At 56.7% G+C, this 22,539-nt stretch overlaps 1 protein-coding gene across 1 annotated transcript in view; it reads left to right on the top strand.

Annotated features, from left to right (window-relative positions):
* GLI2 (GLI family zinc finger 2) overlaps positions 1 to 22,539 on the top strand; it is a 183,716-nt gene that overhangs the window by 143,224 nt on the left and 17,953 nt on the right. The window contains exons 3-7 of the mRNA XM_060015748.1: positions 1,028 to 1,230; positions 4,524 to 4,709; positions 18,166 to 18,367; positions 19,961 to 20,174; positions 21,478 to 21,600. Coding sequence (XP_059871731.1) covers positions 1,028 to 1,230; positions 4,524 to 4,709; positions 18,166 to 18,367; positions 19,961 to 20,174; positions 21,478 to 21,600 — 928 coding nt within the window. The remainder of the gene's footprint in view (positions 1 to 1,027; positions 1,231 to 4,523; positions 4,710 to 18,165; positions 18,368 to 19,960; positions 20,175 to 21,477; positions 21,601 to 22,539) is intronic.

Here is a 22,539-nt window from a genome sequence, read left to right as displayed (position 1 = left end):
TCTGATTTGAACACATATTCTTTGCACTGTGTCAAGTCACAGAGAGGCCCCTATTTTCTGAAAAATCGAAAATGAAATCTTTAGATTTGGTTCCAGTGACTTAGTGGTGCTTTCACAGCAGCTCCCCCCAGTCTGATTTTTACTTTAATATGGGCAAGTTTTGGAGTAGATGACCTCAAAATACCCTTGTAACTAACATGCTAACAGCTGCTTGGAGGCCCCCGGGGAGCAGGCCTGTCCTTCTGTTGAGCTGAGCAGGGCTGACCATAGAAATGGGCCGCGGCCACACCAGCCCTAGCCCAGGGGACCACGCCAGCTGCGTGCCCGATGGTCAGTGGGCGTCAGAGAAGGGATACTCTGGGAACATGAGAAGGAGTTCCATGTAAGGAAAGCTGGAACGGTATTCCAAAATTTTCATGACGGCTCAGCGTTTCCAAAGGCTCCTTGAATCCTGAGCTTTTCTTTTACAGCCGATCCCGTGGCTGAGTGCTTCACTGCAGGGATTGTCCCACGGAAGCCCCAAATTCTCCATCTTTCAGGGCATCTCCTGATTTCTCTTTTCCTCAGTTCTGTTAGGAAGATGAGCTCTTTGTATCTTCCCCCTGGTGTTAGTGTTTTCATGGCCTGTTTTCATACCAGTTGGTAGGATGCGGGCATGCGTCCATTTCGGAGACTTACTTGTTAATGCGTCTGCTCCTGAGCGGGCACCGGGGAAGCAGTGACGACGACTCGCAGAGAGGTGTGTGGCCTGCCGAGCTTGTGGTCCAGCACATCCAGCTCTGTGTGTGCAGAATTCCATCACCAACATGAGACGGGTGGGTGGGCTGCTGCACCAGCCCCGGGAGCTTTCCATCTGCATTTCCTGGCTAGTGTATGAGATTTGAGACTCTGTATGAGGGTGACCAGGGAATGTTGGCGAATAAATAAAGGTGCAGCCGCCCGTTTGGTTCTGCTCCTTAACGGGGTTCCCTGGGCATCCTCCTGGGTGGGCCACACCTTCTTAAAATGTTCCCCTTTGTCTCTGCAGGCCTCCCGCCCTGAGTGGCAGCCCGGTCATCTCGGATATCTCATTGATCCGACTTTCCCCACACCCTGCCGGCCCTGGGGAGTCCCCCTTCAACGCCCCACACCCGTACGTGAGCTCCCACATGGAGCAGTACCTCTGCGCTGTGCACGGCAGCCCCACGCACCCCGCCATCTCTGCGGCCAGGGGCCTCAGCCCTGCGGACGGTGAGTCGGGAGGGCCTGGGGCAGCAGGGTGGGGGGAGGGATGCTAACTCTAATGCTGGTCATTCCTCAGCTGCTGTCCGTGGGATGGTCAGTGGCTGGCCTTCCTCCCTGCCCCCCATCAACAGTAGGTCTTTCGATAAATGAGTGGTCCAAGACAAGGGAACCAGGGGTGCATTGGTTTTTGCGCTCATTAAAGAACTATTCGTAGGACTTCCCAGGTGGCGCAGTGGTTAAGAATCCGCCTGCTGATGCAGGGGACACAGGTTCGAGCCCTGGTCCGGGAAGCTACCACATGCCACGGAGCACCTAAGCCCGTGCGCCATAACCACTGAGCCTGCGCTCTAGAGCCCGTGAGCCACAACTACTGAGCCCACGTGCCACAACTACTGAGCCTGTGCTCTAGAGCCCACGAGCGACAACTACTGAGCCCATGTGCCACAACTACTGAGGCTGCGCTCTAGAGCCCACGAGCCACAGCTACTGAGCCTGTGCTCTAGAGCCCATGAGCGACAACTACTGAGCCCACGTGCCACAACTACTGAAGCCCACGTGCCTAGAGCCCATGCTCCACAACAAGAGAAGCCACCACAATGAGAAGCCCGTGCACCACAACCAAGAGTAGCCGCCACTCACTGCAACTAGAGAAAGCCTGCACGCAGCAGCGAAGACCCAACACAGCCAAAAATGAATAATAAATAAATAAATTTATGGAAAAAAGCACTATTCATAAACAGCCTTGGCATGCAAATTACATAATAAGAATGGTGACATCTGTTTATTCATGGAGGTCCTATCTTAGGTGAGAATTACTTGGTTGCAAGATGCCAAAGTCTGCAGAAGCTGGTGTTAAGCAGAGTAGGTGTTGTATCGGGGTGTCTCAGGGCCCCCCCCCAGAGCAGAACGAAGGCAGAGCTGGGCAGGTTTCTGTCGACATCTCTGGCAGGTCAACGCATGGCCTCTAAACGGGACCCCAGCCCCAAGGCTCCGGGGTGACCACCAGTGACTTTGTGTCCCTCCTGAGAGGATACTGAGTGGCCCAGCTCAGTCAGATGGCAACCCTGTTCAATTCATTTGAGACAGAAAAGGGCAGAGTCACAAAGAAAAACCAGACAAGGTGAATGGCTGCAGCCGTGAGACATGAAGATGGCCAGCCAGGATGGGGCCATTCAGAAATGGCCCTTCACCACTGCTCCTGGCCCTGAACTCTGCGTGGGCCCCTGAGTGGCCGCGACCAATCCAGGACGCGCCAAAGGGTGTGACACATCCACACAGAGCCCGTGTCTCCTGGGAAGTGGACCGGAGCTCCCCAGCCTCTCCTGGCAGTGCAGGCCAGGGTCCAAGACACTGCTCCTGCCTTGAAGTTCACATGTGGTGCAGCGGGCGGCATGGTGCCCTCAGGAAGATACATGTACGTCCTAAGCCCTGAACCCGAGAGCATGGCCTCATGTGGAAAAAGGCTCTCTGCCGATGTGATTAAGTTGGCGATTCTGAGTTGAAGAGATCATCCTGGATTATCCTTAAATCCAATGACAAGTGTCCTTATAAGGGACACATAGATAAGAAGACAACGCAAAGATGGGAGTGATGTGGCCACAAGCCAAGGAAGCTGGCAACTCCCAGAAGCTGGAATAGGCAAGAAACAGGTTTTCCCCTAAAGCCTCCAGAGTGGGTGGCCCCGCTGACACCTTGATTTTGGACTTCTGGCCTCAAGACCTGAGGGAGAATAAAAATGCATTTTCGCAGCAGTTAGCAAGCCTGTACTAACTTGTTACAGCAGCCCGAGGAAACTAATACACACGGAGATGGGGCGGTCCCCTCGAGGCCTGCGTCAGGGAGGGCCCTGAGAGACGTCTGTAGCAGGGTCGAGGAGCAGAGGCAGGGTCCGCCAGACCAGACTCTGTGTGTGTGTGTGTGTGTGTGTGTGTGTGTGTGTGTGTGAACAATGGGCCCTCAAGGAAGGCTTCAGCGAAGAGGCACAAGCAAGAAGGGGGAGGGGAGGGCATTTCAGGCACAGGCAGGCCAGGCAGAGGCCGCGGGGCTGCAGGCTAGGGCTGTCCCTAGAGGATAGAGCGGGAGAGGGAGAGGAGGAAGGGGAGGGTGATGGCTTCCACGGACCAGCTGCTTCCTTCTGCCCGGACTGTGTGTATCTCCTTTGACACCTGCCAAGACTAATAGCAAGGAGGCCAATTCCCGGGCTCTGGATTCAAACTCCCTGCTGTGTGGCCTTGGGCAACATCTTTATCTCTTTAAGTGCCAGAGTCCTCATCTGCTGAGGGGATCAGCTCATGGTGTGATGCTAGTGGAACCAGAGAGTGGATGTTATCCCCTCAGCCCTGTGACTGCACCCACCCAGTGGAACGCCCAGCACAACGTTGGCTGATGATACCTTTTTTGTTTTGCGGTACGTGGGCCTCTCACTGCTGTGGCATCTCCCGTTGCGGAGCACAGGCTCCGGACGCGCAGGCTCAGCGGCCATGGCTCACGGACCTAGCCGCTCCGCGGCATGTGGATCCTCCCGGACCAGGGCACGAACCCGCGTCCCGTGCATTGGCAGGCGGACTCTCAACCACTGCGCCACCAGGGAAGCCCTGTCATTTTTAATAGTAATTTGACTGGTGGGTATTATTACCCCCATTTTACAGATGGAAAACTGAGCCAGCTCAGAGAGGTGGCACCTTCTTAATTTTGCACACCTGGTAAAAGCCAGGACCCCTGAGGGGTATGTTTGGCTTCCAAGCCCCGCTTTAACTAACACCACACCCCTGAGTGCCAGGCCCCCTCAAGGTACTCTGAAGTTCATCCTCCCGGCCTCTTTGCTAAGCCCCGGCAGGGCTGAGTGCGGGACTGGAGGTGGACCGCCCGCCCAGGTTCTGACAGGTGGCCAGGGCGGGCGAGCGCTCGCCTGCCATCCCACTTCGAGTGCTGGGTGAGTCTGACCTGGCGCCCAGCTGTCTGGCCACCCTGGCACCTCCGACTTCATCTTCTTTTTCCTTTGGAGACTGTGCCGGACCACGGACCCTGGAGCTCTGGGCATCTGTGGGGCTGGGAGAAGGAAGCAGTTGTTTACGGCTTTGAGCAAGTGGAGGAATGTGCAGGCTGGGATCTGGCTGCCCCATCAGCAGAAACAGCCCCGCCCCAGCCTGACCAGGGACGGCGGGGGAGGGGGACCCAGGGACCCAGAGGGCAGGGGAGGGCTGCAGGGCCCGGAGGGGCCTCCTCGGGCCAGGTGCATGTTTCTCTTCTTTCTGGCCGGGTTCTGACAGTTTCTTCCTCTCCCTCCCTCCTGCCCGCAGTTGCCCACGAACACCTGAAGGAGAGGGGGCTGCTTGGCCTCCCCCCTTCAAGCACCAACCCCTCAGACTATTACCACCAGATGCCCCTCATGGCAGGCCACCCCACGCCATATGGGGACCTGCTGATGCAGAGCGGGGGTGCGGCCAGTGCACCCCATCTCCATGACTACCTCAATCCAGTGGATGGTGAGTGCTGGGCCAGGGTGGGTGTGGCGAGCAGGACAGGGGCTCACGGCCCCCCGGAGGCCGAAGAAGGTGCTTGTTGCTCCTTTTGTGGTGGGGGGAGCCCAGTGGAGGAATCTGGGGTTTACCCCAATCCCTGCCATGACTGCTGTCCTTGGGGGACTGCGTCTGAACAACATGCACAAAAACTTAGTGAGTCATCACGGGCCAGGAAGTGTTGTAGGAACTGCAGTCACTCCAGGGAACAAAAGGGACTCATCTCTGCCTTCATGGAACTTACTTACAGCTTAGTGGGGAGAGACGAACAATTCAGGAATGGGGTTAGGAGCACTGGGTGGATGAGGGTGCCATCTTGAAAGAGGAAATCAAGAAATCCTCACTGAGAAGATGATATTCAAGCAAAGAACTGAAAGGGATGAGCCATGCAGAAATAAGCCAAAGAGTGATACAGGCAGGAGAGACAGCAAGCGCAAAGGGCCTGAGGCCGCAGTGGGCCTGCTGGGATCAAGAAAAGCCCGGGAGGCCAGTGTACCTGGTACCCAGTGAGTGAAGGGGCAGTAGGGTAAGGCCAGAGTTCAGGGGCTGGCTGTGCTGGTCGGTCAAGGCTTGGTGAAACTGGCTTTCACGCAGAGTGAGTTGGGGCCCGTGGAGGGGGTCGGACAGAGGAGGAATGAGACCTGACTTATTCTTTTTTTTTTTTTTTTAACATCTTTATTGGGGTATAATTGCTTTACAATGGTGTGTTAGTTTCTGCTTTATAACAAAGTGAATCAGTTATACATATACATATGTTCCCATATCTCTTCTCTCTTGCGTCTCCCTCCCTCCCACCCTCCCTATCCCACCCCTCCAGGCGGTCACAAAGCACTGAGCCGATATCCCTGTGCCATGCGGCTGCTTCCTACTAGCTATCTACCTTACGTTTGTTAGTGTACATATGTCCATGCCTCTCTCTCGCCCTGTCACAGCTCACCCTTCCCCCTCCCCATATCCTCAAGTCCGTTCTCCAGTAGGTCTGTGTCTTTATTCCTGTCTTACCCCTAGGTTCTTCATGACATTTTTTTTTCTTAAATTCCATATATATGTGTTAGCATACGGTATTTGTCTTTTTCTTTCTGACTTACTTCACTCTGTATGACAGACTCTAGGTCTATCCACCTCATTACAAATAGCTCAATTTCGTTTCTTTTTATGGCTGAGTAATATCCCATTGTATATATGTGCCACATCTTCTTTATCCATTCATCCGATGATGGGCACTTAGGTTGTTTCCATCTCCGGGCTATTGTAAATAGAGCTGCAGTGAACATTTTGGTACATGACTCTTTTTGAATTTTGGTTTTCTCAGGGTATATGCCCAGTAGTGGGATTGCTGGGTCATATGGTAGTTCTATTTGTAGTTTTTTAAGGAACCTCCGTACTGTTCTCCATAGTGGCTGAACCAATTCACATTCCCACCAGCAGTACAAGAGTGTTCGCTTTTCTCCACACCCTCTCCAGCATTTATTGTTTCTAGATTTTTTGATGATGGCCATTCTGACTGGTGTGAGATGATATCTCATTGTAGTTTTGATTTGCATTTCCCTAATGATTAATGATGTTGAGCATTCTTTCATGTGTTTGTTGGCAGTCTGTATATCTTCTTTGGAGAAATGTCTATTTAGGTCTTCTGCCCATTTTTGGATTGGGTTGTTTGTTTTTTTGTTATTGAGCTGCATGAGCTGTAAATTTTGGAAATTAATTCTTTGTCAGTTGCTTCATTTGCAAATATTTTCTCCCATTCTGAGGGTTGTCTTTTGGTCTTGTTTATGGTTTCCTTTGCTGTGCAAAAGCTTTGAAGTTTCATTAGGTCCCATTTGTTTATTTTTGTTTTTATTTCCATTTCTCTCGGAGGTGGGTCCAAAAGGATCTTGCTGTGATTTATGTCATAGAGTGTTCTGCCTATGTTTTCCTCTAAGAGTTTGATAGTTTCTGGCCTTACATTTAGGTCTTTAATCCATTTTGAGCTTATTTTTGTGTATGGTGTTAGGGAGTGATCTAATCTCATACTTTTACATGTACCTGTCCAGTTTTCCCAGCACCACTTATTGAAGAGGCTGTCCTTTCTCCACTGTACATTCCTGCCTCCTTTATCAAAGATAAGGTGACCATATGTGCGTGGGTTTATCTCTGGGCTCTCTATCCTTTTCCATTGATCTATCTTTCTGTTTTTGTGCCAGTACCATACTGTCTTGATTACTGTAGCTTTGTAGTATAGTCTGAAGTCAGGGAGCCTGATTCCTCCAGCTCTGTTTTTCGTTCTCAAGATTGCTTTGGCTATTCGGGGTCTTTTGTGTTTCCATACAAATTGTGAAATTTTTTGTTCTAGTTCTGTGAAAAATGCCAGTGGTAGTTTGATAGAGATTGCATTGAATCTATAGATTGCTTTGGGTAGTAGAGGCATTTTCACAATGTTCATTCTTCCAATCCAAGAACATGTTATATCTCTCCATCTATTTGTATCATCTTTAATTTCTTTCAGCAATGTCTTATAATTTTCTGCATACAAGACCTGACTTATTCTTAAAAGGAATTCCATTCTGGCTGCTGGTCGGAGCACAGCTTTAGGGGCAAGGTGGAAGCAGGCCGTCCAGCTGGCAGAGGTGGGAGGAGCGGTCATGTTTCAGATGGATTTTGAAGGAAGAGCCACAAGATTTGTTCCTAGATGGGATGTTGAATCAGGGAGGAAGAAGGGCATTGAGGACAACACTGGGGCCTCAGGCCTGAGTAGTTGGAGAACAGAGTTGTCAGTAACTGAGCCGGGGCCTGCAGGCTGGGCACGTTTGGGGGCGCGGCCAGTCGGGCGTTCTGGGGAGAAGAGGTGCCTGGTGCCCATGAGGTACCAAGTCCCCCGCCCACCCCCAGCCATCCTCACAGCTGCTTTTACAGGGGCAACTGCACCCTAACCACGAGCCAGCCCCTGGGGTCAGATGGAGCCGCCTCCCCAGTGAGTGCTGCTCCACCTGCCGGTCCTGGAGCTCATCCCAGAGACCCCCAGGGATCCAGGCCAGGCAGCAGGGCCGGAAGCCACAGCGAGGGGCCGGCAGGCGGCTCCTGCAGATTTATCCTCCTCAAGCCCTTTTTCACTCCCTGGTGGCAGGGAGTAGACAGAGACCTGCAGGAGACCTGCTGGGTTGCAGGCAGTCCCGTGGGGCCAGGCAGGGCTGCAAGACTTGGGGGGGCCCCTGCACCCCTCAGCCACCTCCTGTCCCCCAGTCCTCCGCCCTGGGCGTCCAGTCCACACCAGCCACTGCAACTCCACCTTATCGGCTGGATCAAAGCCAAGCCCCTCCTTTCCTAAGGCCTGGCTGAGATCTCACCTCCTCCAGGAAGTCCCTCTGGATGCCCCCTCCCTCCCCTCCTTTCCTTGTGACCAACCAGGATTCTTGACCTCCTCTATCAACAGAAATTGACTAGAGGCCAGACAAGAAATTCAGGCGAGGCTTTATGGGGGCTCCTGCTGCAGCTGGGTGGGGGGAGGGCGAAAACAACTAACAATTCGCTCCCTAAGGCAGGGGAAGGGAGCTGGTTCCTTATATGGGGTGAGGATGGGGGTGTGTCGGGGGAGGGGTGGCTTAGGTGCTCTGCCCACCCCTTTGGTGGTGCTGAGTGCAGGGGGCATGCGCAGGACATGCTTTTGCTCCAGGCTCCTCAGAAGTGGCAGTTGGGTTTTTGGTCTTTCTGTATCTTCTTGTCCATAATTTGCCCCAACTGCGCATATACACCAGTTGTTTTTAGTCCCTTATAGATTCTCTGTACTTTGTTGCTCAAGAAGATGTTTGCCCAGGTGCAAGCACTGCGGCAAAGGGTCCCAGGTCCCACCTGTCTCACCGTCTCTCTGCCCTGCTCACCTCACACTTACAGGGGCCACCTCAAGTGGTCCCTGAGCACCACTCCCCTGCAGCGTTCCCTGCCCTCCCCCACAGGAGTGTCACTGGGGAGGAGCATGGCAGTCCTCCCAATGCCAGCTCTGTGGGTTTTGTCCCATGTCACCCTCAGCCTGCCCTGAAGGGAACCCGCAGCACGACCAAATGATGCCACCAGAATCTGGTCCCTGGGTCTGTCTCGCCCCTGTGTCTTCCCCAGGATGGTGTTTCGTCCAGGATGGGCACACAGTGTAGGGGTGCAGTGAGGCCTCTCGGCCCCCTGAGTGCATAAATCTACATGCTTTTGTCTCTCCTCCCCATAACAGCCCTGCAGGTGCCCCCCACAGGGAGCGGGAGGGCCCTGGGGAGGACACGTGCGCTTGCTACTCAGACAACAGCGACAATACAGGGCATAAAGGTTGCTGCCATTGTCCAAACATCAGATTCCCCAGGCGATGTCTGCCTTCCAAGGCCTTGGGCTGGGTGGCACCAGGCCATCTGGGCAGACACAGAGAAGCCACGGCCGAGGGGTCTGGTCAGGCAGGTGTCCCCAGAGGGCGGGAGAGGCCGAGTCAGCACGTGTGAGCACCCGCTGTGTGCACGTGTGAGAGCATCCGGGTGAGGTCTGCCTGTGTGCCATGGCTTTATGCTCACTCCCCGGGTGACTCCCCTCAGCCCCCTTCCGAGGCCAGAATTACCGTCCCTGCCGTAAGATGGGCTCCCTGGGGTTCCCAGCATCCAGGGAGTTGCCCAGGCCTCAAGTCAGGGTTCCAGGCCCCGCTCCGTCTGTCACCAGCATCACGGGCTCTCCCTCATGCACACCGCCCCAGGCAGCACAGCACATCTGAGGGGCCCCGTGAGCCATGGCCTCGGGGAGAGCCCAGTGGGCAGAGCAGCTGGGCTGGAGCCAGCGTGCTGCAGGGATGGTGGTGCTGCGGGCAGGTCTAGGCCACGCCAGCTTGAGCTGCGTCCTCTCTGGGACAGCTGGTGCTGCTGGGACCCGGTGGGGCCTGGACGGTGATGCCCTGCATGCTGTGTGAGCGTGGCTCGGTGCCAGGTTTACAGTCAGTGCTGCCTGCGTGCTGGTTTCCATCTCTTTCCACCGGTATCCTTGCCCTCTTTCAAATCTACCACCTTCTGCAGGGTTTTGTCTGCCGATTGTCGGCACCACCGTCCACCCCATGTTTGGGCCCCATGCCACACCTCCTCCTGGACACCTTTTCCTCACCACCAGCCCACCCCCCCAGGCCAGCCCACCCGAGACCTGCCAAGTCTGCCTTCGCAGCACCCCCGCTGGCCGTCCAGTCCTGTGCCAGCCAGCTCCCAGCTCAGCCTCCCTCCGCCCCTCCCATCACCCTCGGGGTGAAACCCAGACTCTACCACATGGCCAGCAGCCTTCCCTCCAGCCTGTCTCTCCCCATCTGCGCCCCTGCACCTGTCCACCATCCCCGCAGGCTGGCCTCGTTCCGTCCTGCACCGGGTCCCAGGACTCAGGTCAGCCAGCACTTCTCCCGGGCCACCACCCGCATCAGCTCCCCTTGGGCTCTGCATCTCCCTCCGCCCACCTGCGGGACCCGAGGGGCCCCAGCTGTAACTGGCTGGCCCTCTGTCTTCACAAACCCAGAGCCCCACAGGTCCAGGAGCACCTGCCAAGGAGCAGGGCTCTGTGTTTGTGGGGGGAGGGAGGGAGGGAGCAGCAGTCACAAAAGAACCTGGGGTAGAAACATGCAAACGAATCCGAAGAGACTGTGCGAGGCCAGCAGCTGTCGGCCTGCAGGGAGCCTGGAAGGGGACAGGCAGCTTTGCTCTGGGGCGCTCGGCGTTTGGCAGCATCTGGGCTGAGCATCTGAGACACGGGGGTCGGGCGGTCTTGAGGAAGTGGGCTCACCAGTGGGCGTGGGAGCCGCCCTGATGAATTCAGCACAGCCCCCGACATCCTGTCTTTGCCTTGGTCTTGAGGGTGTGATGGGCTTCAGGCGCAGAGTGGAGCTTCACCACCTCCAGCCTTGGTTTGGACGGACACATGGGTTTCTCGGGCTGAGATGGGGGTTGGTGGTGACCCGGGGATTTTCACAAACCCCTGTGAACATCAGGAACGGGTGGTTTCTTTTCCTTTGTTCCCATCACTTACCTCCAAGGAAATCAGAGTGAAGTCCAGCATGAATTCCTGTATTTGCCGTTACTTAGTTTTTTTCCAAACCAGTTTCAGCCAGAACTTTTGCGTCCGCTATTTAAAGTTTTAGGCATTTCTGCGCAGCTCCGATGCCTACGTGGCCCCGAGAGACTCGGGCCCAGGCCTGCGCCCGGCTGAGCCCAGATCTGCCTCTGGGTGTGGGGTGGGGGGGGTCCCTGGCCCCTCCCCTCCTGTGAACCGTGGGAACTGGGAAGCCCACCAGCTCTGGTGTTTTCGGCTGGTCCCAGCTGCACGGGTCTGGGGAGAGATGCTCCCGGGAAGCCTCTGTCCACCCCACGGAGGTGTGAGTGGGTCTTCCAGTCAAGTTTCTTTGTGCTCAGACTCTCACAGGGAAAGGTGTGCAGGCCTGGGGCCCGGGCAGCGGGGCTCATGGGACCACCTGGGAAAGGGCCCTGAGGCTCTGAGGACATGTGTGTTCACGTGAGGAAGCTGCCCATAAACATGATGGGGACACGTAAGCTCTCTGCCCGTGCAGGGGCCCTGAGAGTTTGTGCGGAGTTGGGGAGACTCCGTGTGTGTGTCTCTTCGCTCTCTCTTTTTCGTGCACACACACACACCCTACCTACATACCACATACACACCCACACCGTAAACACGCACACAGCATACACACGCACACTCACTCTCCTCATTCATTCATGAATGAGGGTATTTACTGAGCACCTACTACGTGCCAGGCATGGTGCCAGGTGCTAGCAACAGAGCATTCCAAGCCCCGCTCTGGCGGTGCCCCAGGGGGCCTGCTCTGTGGAAGCTTCCTGTCCCGAGGCCGCCCCGCCTACTCAGCCTGTTTCCTCAGCACCTGCACTTCACATTCCAAGAGGAGGCAGAGCCATGGGGGAGAGAACATCCCAGGGGTGATGAGTGTCAAGCTGGGGTGTGGAGACCAGGGGCACCCGGCTGTGAGGAGGCCTGGGGAGAGGGTGTCAGGAAGGCCACCCAGGTCCACATCCGGCAGAGCAGTGTCCCCAGCCCACCCGCTGGCAAACCACCAGCAGTTTTACCTTAGCCAAGTGCCACCTACACGATAACTTATTTAGTCTTATATTTTTAACAGACTCACCTTAAAATAGAACTTTATTTTTTTTTCTGAAGTGGGAAACCCCATAATATCTGGGGAAGATGTCCCCGTCTGTGTCTCCGTGATGCCTAAACAATCTCCTTTGGGTCGTGTGTGTGTCCTACGCTGGGGAAGATGCCACAGCCTTAGCGGCAAGGCTGGAGTTGGAGGGGTTCGTGCTGAATGGAAAAGCCAAGCCCTCCATCCCCCGCAGAGCACAGGGCCGGGCTGTGGGCGGGACAAGGGGCATCTCCAGCAGAAGCCGCCCTCCCTCTCCCGGGAGCCTCCTGGCCTCCAGGTGGTCAGTGAAGGCCCATTGCCCCTGTTCTTTAAGGAGGCTGATTTATAGCCAGAAGAGTGAGGAGTGATGTGGCTTTGGAAGGTGATAGATAACCAGTCCGGGAGTCCGAGGTTATTCTGCCTAGTGGTCCTCTAGACAGTAGGGAGGTCGCTGCTTGTCACTGGGGCCCTAAAATGGAATTTTCTCGCGTGATGCCGTTGAGTATTGGTGATTTAACGGCGGAGCCGCAGCCGCCACCCCACGCCCCACCACGCTGAGGAGCTTGAAATGTTTCCGAGTGAAACGTCTGCTTACAGCCCATATTTCCTACGAGCTGTGTATTTTATTGTCGTATTGACACTCATTTCACTCGGATGTCACCTCCGTTCTGACACCCGTTCCTTATGCTGCCTGCGGGTCCGGGGAGGTCTCAGGAACCAGTTACACCGATCACGCCACTGAGAGGCAGGGGAGCTGACGGAGGGGCTGCCAGAGGCCCCCTTCTGGGAGGGCGTCCGCACCCAGCCTGCCGACAGGAGGGACACGGGGGGCAGGGTGCTGAGGGCAGGCTCAGGCCAGATGGTGTGTCCGGCTCATCTGGCAAGCCAGCCCAGAGTCTCGTGAGACACGCGTCATGAAGTCACTTTCCAGGTGAGCAGCCTCGAGCCCAGAGCCCTAAGTTGCTTTGTCTCCATCATAGGCCTGGGAAATGTGCTTGTAGGCCTCAGCCCCACGCCTCTGGGCTCCAGAGCCTTGGTGCTTTCTACTCCCGCGCAAGAGCGGGTGTGAACAGCCAAGTGTGGGCCAGGTCCAGTCCTCAGGCTGGATTTCCTTAGAGCATCTCCTTAGTGAGTCCAGAAAGTCCGGGCGAGGGGCTGGGCCGTGCAGGAATGCTCCCTAAGCAGTGGGGGTCAGGGCGCACAAGCCCTGCCACGAGGCTGTGCCCTGCCGGCCCCGGGGAAGGCGCGTCCCGGCCCCGGGCCCACAGGAGGCCCATCCGGAATGGTGGGCGCTACGCTGCTCGGTAGTCTGTAGTGACCCTGAGGTGGGCGCTCTGGGCCCATCTTCTGGGTGAGGAAACAGCCCAGAGAGGTCCAGCAACTCGCCCAAAGATACCCAGTTAGAGCTGGCAGGCAGGGTCAGAACCTGCGTCTGCCCGGGTCCCGGGCCTGTTTCTGTATCTCCTGCCCTTTCCAACTATCCCAGGGCAAGAGATTCCCCCGCCCCCACGAGCAGTCTGGGGTAACCTGGGGTAACCCTGCTTTGGTGGTGTCTAGCAATCCTGCCCAGAGCCACAGGTACCACTGTCACCTCCCACCAAGATGCTGAGCTCCAGGAGACGGGGCTGAGCATCCTTGCTTGCAGCTCCCCCAGCATCAAGGCCTGTGCCTGGCAAACAGGCTGCTGCAGGAGGGCCTGGTGGGTGTGTGAACTAACGCGCGAAGGAGCAAAAGAAAGAACTAGCGGACAAAACAGCATCCAGGTCAGGTGGCGTCTGGCGTTTGCCCAGGTGAGGGCAGGCAGGTGGCTGGTCACCCAGCGGCTGTCGGCTCTCAGAAAGGGGGCATCCACAGATGAATGGACATGACGCGTCTGCCAATCCTGGTCATAAATCACAGGAGAAGCCACAGGAAATGAGTGCCAGGCTTTTCTTTCTATTTAGTAATTTATCAAGGGAAGAGGCGCATTAATAAACATATTTCCCTTGAGGGGAGGGAATAACAGAGATGAATATCACTGTCAGATCTGGCCTGTTTCATCTTGTTAGGGGCGCACGAGAGGGTGGGAATCCAAATATTAGTAGCAAAATCTTTTTTTGAGTGCATTGCAAAGATGTGTGTGTATTTCTTACTTTGTATGATATTACATCTACCCCCCATCTTGTATTTTCCCATTTACCACACAGTTCATAAGTAACAGGAGTCTTTTAGAAGGTTCACTTTTATATCTCAGAGTTGCCTTTAAAGTGAGGACGAACAAGGAGTGAACTCAGTAGATAAGAATTAAGAAGCTTGGAGGACACCTGGGTAGGCGGATGAGTGTTTAGGGACAGATGTCCTCCACTGTGGCTCAGTCGTCTTCTCTAGATTTGCTGTCCTTTTCTCCATGATTAGCTCTCAGCTCACCCTGCTCACCAAAGAGTCCTCCTGGCCCCTAAGGGAAGCCGTGTTCATTCACAGTTTCATTCTGGAAGATCTGCTGGGTTCGAGGCACTGTCCATGGTGCTGCCCCTGTGTACTCAGGACACACCTACCATGCTGCCCCCATTTGCAGATGGGCAAAGAGAGGCTCAGCAGGCTGAGCAATGCACCCCAGGGCAGCCAGTAAGTGTCAGGCTGTCTGTGTGCCCCCACTGGGGTGTGTGTGTGTGTGTGTGTGTGTCCCCGTCCTGGGCCCCTGCACCCAGGAGAGACCTCCCCTGATAGCTACCCTCCCCACCTGAGCAGAGGCAGTGCGGCGGCGGTTCTGGTGTCCACCTGCCTGCTTTCCAATCATTCTCTACTTCCCCCGGCCGCGTGGCCTTGGCCAAGCTACTTGTCTTCTCCTTTGTAAGATGAGGCTCATAATGGTTCCTTCTTTATAAGACAGTTGTGAAGATTAAATGGCTTTATACTTGAAAATGCTTAGAACAGCCCCGAGCATCCGCGGGGCACTCAGTAAATACTGACTTTGGGTGGCTGAGCGTCCACTGCCCCTTGACACACCACGCCTCTGCCCCACGCCCGGCTTTTGGCATCTCCGGTTGGACTCACCACCGAGCCAGCCGGATCCCAGTGCTGGGATATAACGGTGAGCAGGGTGACCGAGTCCCTAGTTCACAGAGGCGGGAGAAACAGAAGCAACCAGACATACACAAGCAGGTATGAACTCCCCTGAGCCGCACCTATCCACAGAGAGGGGACCGTGGTGCCCTGAGAGTGTCCCGGGGGACCTGCCCAACTCCAGGATGTTAGCGATGGTTTCCTGGGGAAAGTGGTGACCCTGCTGAGCGCAGAGCACTGCAGACAGAAGAAGCAGTATGTGCAAAGGCCCTGTGCAGGAGGCTGGAGAGGGAGTCAGGGGCACCCACGGAGCCACCGGGTAAGCCACACTGAGGACTTGTGCCTTTTTCCTAATAGCAGTGGGAGCTCTGGAAAGGTTTGGGGTGGGCAAATGCAAAGACATGATCTGATTTGGCCGCAGTGAGGAATGTGTATCAGACAGCAGTTAACTAAGGGCCCCGGGATGCCCCAAGCAAGTGGGGGGCTGGGCTGGTGGAAGTGGGAGATGCAACTGTGAAGGAGGTGGGGGGGGGGGTGTCAGACCAACTCCCGGGTCCCCCGCTCTGCTGCTCTATGGGTGGCGGGCGCCCGCCGAGCCCAGCCCTACAGGAGGTAGGGCTGGGCTGAACTGTGGTTGCCCTTCAGACGCAGGAGGCCAGGTAGGCAGCTGGCTGTCAGGAAGTTCACTATCAGAGCCGCTAAAGTGAGGATTTAAAAGCTGTTTGTGCTGAGAGCGTCTTCCTGGCCCTGCCTCTCCCCACCTCTCTGAAGGTACACTCAGGACAGAGAAAAACCACACAGCAGGGCTTCTTTGGACCTTGGTTCAAATCCTGCCCTTGAGCAAGTCGCTGACGTCCCCAAGCCTCGTTTTCTTATCTGCACAGCTGGGTTTGCATTTCGGGGGGCAGTGATGGCCGTTCATTGCAACAGTGGGTCTGAATGTCACTAAGGGGTGGCTGTCGCTGGGTTATTCTGTGCACCAGAATTCAGAAGCAGGGACTTATCCAAACACCACACCAAAGGGACACACGCCGTCTCTAGTTGCTCATGGGCCAGGGCACATCTCTGTGGTCCGGGATGCTTGTTCAGAAGGGTGGTCGTGTCTGCAGCACAGCCCAAGCGCTGGCTGGGGAGGGGCTGCTCCGTCGGACCCTGTGAGGCAGAATGAGGTTGTGCGACATTGTGTCCCTAGGCGTGTGGGCTGGGGTCCTTCCCACCGCAAGACAAAGGTGGTGACACGGCCTGAGTGTGTCACCTGCTGGCCTGGGTGCCAGCCATGCTCCCAGGCCCCTCTGCGGGGCAGAATGAGCTGGTGTTCACCGAATGGGAGCACCTTCCGTGAACCCACCATAGCTCTGCTTGCTAAAAGATCTGTAAGCCCCAGGCCTCAGAACCCAACAGAATCAACGGCAGGCCAAAAACAAAGATGTTCAAGGAAAAGAATACCCTGAGTAACTCAACTTTTTCTCCCAGCTGGGAGCTTTCCTACAAGTGCTTCATCCTTTCCGGTTGAAAACAAAGTCTATGATTACACGCGTGCACTTGTACAGACATACGTACAGGGTACCCACCCGGGGCAGCTGGTCTTGGACCCAGCATCCTTCATCCACAAAGGAGATGGTTAGGAAAGAAGACCCCAGAATCCCCTTCCAGCCGGAGGATTCTGGTGGCCCAGTCTTAAAGGGGCTTCCCAGATTTTCCAGCCGAGGATGGGGTCGGGGGAGGGCTGGGCGTGGTTGACCCCCAGGGCAGGGGGCAGTGGGCAGGGGCTCGACCGAGGCTGCTTCTGGTGGTGGTAGTGGGCTTTCTAGGGGGTCGGTTGGTCCTGGGAATGCGGGCCCAGAGAGTCACAGGGTATCACTCCTGCCCTCAGTTCTCCTGCAGTGGTGGAGACAGCACACTGACTCACAACCCCGCAGCCAGGACATCCTGCGTCTCCCTGGAGGAGGGGACCTATGGGGTCTGGGCAGGGCTGAGCAGGCAGGAGGGAGAAAGGCGGGCATCACGAGCCCGGGAACCGCTGAGTGCAGGTGTGGGTGCCGAGGCGCTCTTCAGCACAGCCCTGCAGGTCGGCACTTGGGGACCCTTTACAAAGAGGAAACGGGCCCAAGGAGGGTCTGGACGGGGTGGGAACCTTGGCATGTGGATTCCTGTCCAGCGATGTGGTCACACCATTTCTCGGCTGCTGTGTGCCCAGAGGGGAGACCAGAACCCTGGTTGGGAGAGGAGGGGCTGTCGGGAGGAGCGGTCTGGGGCCCCTGGTCCTGAGGAGCGGGGAGCCCGGTCTGGGGGCAGGCCCTCCTCCCTCCCTGCAGCTCCGTGTGTATGTATGGGGAGGGGGAGAGCGCACCCACAGGCAGTTGGGTAGGGCACCAGGCGTGTGCGTGCGTGCATGCATGTTTAAGGCAACAGGTCCCCGAGGCCCAGGCGACTCCAGAAGGGAAGGACCTCGGTGTTGGAGAGCCGTCTGCGTGCTGCCAGGCTGCCTTTTGCCATGGCATCCTCTGTCCTCCCCACCCCAGACCGGCCAGGAGTCTAGGGCCTCTGCTTGGCGAACGTCCATTCAGGGCATTTTGGGGCGATCCTGGTCGCAACGTGATCCGCGACCCTGGAGCACGTGGCTCTTTTCCCTCTCCTTCCTGTGGAAAAGTCACCCGCTGGGATGCTCTACAGCAATAAAAAAGGCGCTGGTTCCTGCCACACACAGCTGCGTGGAGAAACCTCACCGATAATGTTGGACAAAAGAAGCTGTTTGAGAAAAAGCATTGATAATTCCATTTATGTAATAGGCAAATACGCAAAACAGGCAACGCTAAGCTGAGGATGAGAGACCAGTCTGGTGGCTGCCCCTGGGAGGGTCCGGAAGGGGCAGAGGGGCTGCTGGGCGCTGGCCGGGCCGTGCTTCTTGGCCCGCTGCTGGCTTCACTGGTGGGTTCCCTATGTGAGAGGCCACCAAGCAGGTCACCTACGGTTTGTGACTTGGCTGTTGTGCCTCAGGCGTTGCTGGACCCGGTCTCGGCCTCTGTGTGCCTAGCAGGACAGGCACTAACACAGATCCTCAGCACACCAGGTGTGGACCAGGCCCATCATACAGATGAGCAAACTGAGGCCGAGAGAGGCCTGTGCCCCAGAGCCGCCAGCTGGACAGGGGCAGATCCGCAGTGCCCATCAGACTGTCCCCCCCCAGTCCCCTTCCCCCGTCACATCACCCCCACAAGTGCGGTCCTGCTGACGCGCCTTGGCTTGGCTGTCCTGCAGTGTCGCGTTTCTCCAGCCCCCGGGTGACGCCCCGCCTGAGCCGCAAGCGGGCGCTGTCCATCTCCCCGCTCTCGGATGCCAGCCTTGACCTGCAGCGCATGATCCGGACCTCGCCCAACTCGCTGGTGGCCTATATCAACAACTCGAGAAGCAGCTCGGCTGCCAGCGGCTCCTACGGGCACCTGTCGGCCGGCACTCTCAGGTGAGCCTAGCCCGCGAGCCGGGGCCAGGCTGGGGCCCAGTGGAGAGGGTCCACACTGGCATCCCGGGAGAAACACAGGACTTGTTTTTGGTGTTTTTTTTAATTGAAATATAGTTGATCTACAGTGTCGTGTTAGTTTCTGCTGTACAGCAAAGGGACTCAGTTATACACGTATATACATTCTTTTTCATATTCTTTTCCACATGGTTTATCACAGGATATGGAATCGAGCTCCCTGTGCTCTACAGTAGGACCTTGTTGTTTATAGGACTTGTAAGTCAGTCTACTTGCGAATATTCTAGGAATTCAAAACCAGTAGTGATGACATTGAAACATGCCAACATTTGGGTGCATCTTCATGGGCCTCTTTTTCACCCACCAAATGATTTTTTAGTAACCCTTATCGGGCCTGTCGTGAAAAATTCCATCATGAAGTCAAAGGGGACTTTCCTAGTGTTTCAGCAGTGTCACTGACCAGCACTGGACTGCTGCAGCTCTGACACTGGCTTGGCCTGCACGTCTCTGGGCCGGCAGACGTCTCGCTCTGTGGTCACAGCACACGCAGACCTCACCATCACCTCCCGCCCCGTCCCCTCTGTGCAGCCCTTGACTGTTCAGAGGACTCAGACCCCAGCCAGCTTGGCTGAAACCCATGTCCTTACACTGGCCCTCCTGAAAGAGGCCAGGGTTAGAGGAGCTTAGGAATGCCAAGAGAGCTCAGCCCAAGGACCCGGAGATAAGGGATGATAACAATTATATCAGTTATCTTTTGCTATGTGACAAAAAAAACAAAAACAAAAAAAAACCCCGCAGTATCAAACAGTAAGCAGTTAGCCTCTCGCAGCATTTCCAAGGGTCAGGAGCATGAGACTGGCGTAGCTTCAGGTCTCTCACGAGGCTGCAGTCCAGATGTCGGCCAGGGCCGTGGTCACCTGGAGACTTGACTGGGCCTGGATGTCTGTTTTCAGGATGGCTGGCCCTTGGGCCTGTTGGCACAAGCTCTAGTTGCTCTTCACGGGAGCCCCTCCACATGCTGCTTGAGCGTCCTCACAACATGGTGGCTGGCTCCCCCTCCCCCACCCCCAGAGGGAGTGACCCCAGAGAGCAAGGAGGAAGCCCCGGCATCTTCTGTGGCTTAGCCTCGGAGGGCACCATTTCTCCCTCAGTGTCCTGTTCTGGAAAGAGTGGCCTGCATGCAGGTGGCGTGGTAGAGCTCAGAAGACAGAGGACCGTGGGAACCGGAGGGCTCGGGACACACTTCCTGGACGAGGGGGCATTAGAACGGGGTTCAAATAGTCAGCATCAGCGATGCAGGGGCGCATCTCAGGCGACAGAGCAGTGAAGGGCCAGGGACAGAGGCTGCGTCCTGGGGCAGGGCCTGGGGGCTACGCACAGAAGTGGAGGCCTGAGACAGCCGGCAGTGGGGAGCCACGGGTGCTTGAGTGGGAAAAGCCACGGTGACGGGGCAGTCAGCAGCGTGCCCATCCAGATCTCCGGGCAGTGTCCTGTCTGTCCAGGAAGCGTGAGCCTCACAGAGTCCTGCCCCCACCTCACCCCACCCCTCTCCATCACCTTGTCTGCCCTTCTCTGCAGCCCGGCCTTCACCTTCCCCCACCCCATCAACCCCGTGGCCTACCAGCAGATCCTGAGCCAGCAGCGGGGCCTGGGCTCGGCCTTCGGACACACGCCACCCCTGATCCAGCCCTCGCCCACCTTCCTGGCCCAGCAGCCCATGGCCTTCACCTCCATCAATGCCACGTCCACGCAGCTCAGTAGCAGCAGCAACTGTCTGAGTGATGCCAACCAGGTAGGTGGGGGTGGGGGGCGGGGGGCCACCAGGCACTCATCTGCACCGAGCAAAGGCCAATCATGGCCATCTCATGCCAGGAACATGTGGAAGGACTCTGGGCACGGGTCTGGCTGGCACCGTACCTCTGGGCAGAGGCCACGTGATCAAACGGGCCTCAGGCTGGATCCCCAGTCAGGAGGCCAGGGCTGGGTCCTCACACTGCCCTCGCTCACCATGGGCCAGCACCCAGCCTCAGTTCTTTGGCTGACTGTCCAATAAGCATAACGACTAAATGGAGAAACCCTAGTATTCAGTCAGGCATCATACAGGGACCTCATACACAGCATGTAACATGGATGGCTGAAACAGGTAATTAATATTGTACGGCTTAGTTTGAGAGCATGAGTTTACCCAAGGCCATCTTATTCGACCTTCCCAACGGGCTTTTGACATGCCCGGGCCGGCTCACAAGCGCTGGGCATGCTCGGTGCCATGAGCATTTGATGAATGAACAAAGTCCTGTTTTGCAGATGAGAAAATGCAGTTGGAGTCCTAGAGACAGTATCAGATAGTAGGAAGGGCGCAGGCCTCAGAATCAGATCGTGTTTTGAACCCTGACTTACCTGAAAGCTCTTTCAGCCTGAGCTCACACCCCTGCAGAGTGGGGCTGCCACCGGTATTGGGTCACTGAGCCTGGGTCCACCTGGATCCTGGTTAGCGCTCACGATGACCATCCTTGAGGTGAAGCAGCTGCCCAGGCCACCCAGCTGGCAGGGCAGAGGTGACCACGTGCTGGGGAGGAAAGACCAGAGGCCGTGCGGTCTAGGAGTGGCCCTCTTCTAGAAAGTTCTCCCCAGGGCTCCAGGCGGCCACCTAGCACCTCCCCCAGACGGTGGCTGTCGGCTTTTGTCACATCCCCTGACACCGCAACTCTAACCCGCTTGTCCTGAGGAACCAAGCTCTTCTGTCCCGCTCGCTGGACTGGCCGGCCCTGTTGTCCTCAGACCCAGAGCCGCCCCTGCCTGGGAGGGCTGAGAAGTTGAGGCCGCTGAGTCGGGCGCGGGGTCCCCAGCATTTCTCAAAGAGAGGGTCTCTGCTCCATCTCCATTGTGGGGGGGGAGCTGCGTGGTAGGGAGGAGGGTGCTGGTGGGCCCGGCCCTGGGCTCCCCGGGCTGTGCCCCAGGCCAGAGGACCAAGCTGTGCAGTGACTCAGTTTCTGAAACTGCAAACACAAGTGTTGGCCTGGACGGCCTAGTGCGGAGGGTCCAGGGTAAAGCCCAAGCAGAACTTTGGGGTGCCCCCCTGTGTTCCCCTCTCCCAGAGCAAGCAGAGCAGCGAGTCAGCCGTCAGCAGCAGCGTCAACCCCCTCGTCATTCACAAGCGCAGCAAGGTCAAGACCGAGGCCGAGGGCCTGCGACCAGCCTCGCCTCTGACCCTGACGCAGGTAACCTGCTGGCCGTCCTGGCCGGGCTCGAACTGGGGCCGGGCCTCGTCTCCTGGGGCAGCTGCCTTGGGGCCGTGACCCTGTTGAGAGTGGGTAATGGACGGCAGCCTGCATGAATGAATGAATGAGTGAGTGAGTGAGTGGACCAGAGAGGGCAGGGCAGGCACGCCAGGAAGCTCAGGGAGGACCAGAACTGTGTCCCCAGCTCCCCGCACACACCTCACATGTGCTCATCAAATGCCTACCTGAGGGGGAGGGGGGAGGGGGGAGGGAGGGAGGGCTGCAGCTGTCTGTCCCTGCAGCACAAGCCCCAGGCCAACTGAGTTGCTCACGGCCCCTGAATGGCTCAGGCCCCCTGCGTCTGCGCCCTCTCCCTGGAAATCTGAACCCCACCCTATTCCCTGAATAGTAGGACTCACATGTGCCCAGACACCACCACCACCACCACCACCCAGCTTCTAGGTCACTTTGTCTCCTGCACTGCACAGTAACCTTTGGAGAGGTGGCACTTCGGGCACAGTGCCTGCTTTGGCTCTGCGTCACCGGGTTTGCCTAGGGCCTGGTGCGCAGTGGCTGAGAGAGAATATTTTCTAAGGACTCAACGCACATTTGAGGCGGTGAGTGTTACAGTGCCTGGGAGGGGAGGGGGGACAGTTGCTGGCGGGAAGGCAAGGAACAGAGCATCCGCAGCCCAGAATGAGCCTGTTGTGGGGCTGAGACCCTAGTGCATGTGTCTTTCTTTGGAGATCCTGCCACTTATTCCAACACCAAGCCAACAGGCACACAGCCCCAGCTCCAGGGGAGGGGACGGCATGCATGCTGACCTCTGGGGCAGGCCTCTCGTGGCAGCCTGGTCTCCACCCATTACTACGGAATCCACAGCTATGACACCACGGGTCCTCGGGGCCTCTGGTCCCCGTCTCCCCTACATCTGCCGGA

Source organism: Delphinus delphis, chromosome 7 (assembly GCF_949987515.2).
Source record: "Delphinus delphis chromosome 7, mDelDel1.2, whole genome shotgun sequence".
NCBI lineage: Eukaryota > Metazoa > Chordata > Mammalia > Artiodactyla > Delphinidae > Delphinus > Delphinus delphis.
The sequence above is the reverse complement of the archived record's forward strand: the minus strand, read 5'-3'. Positions and strand labels throughout refer to the sequence as shown.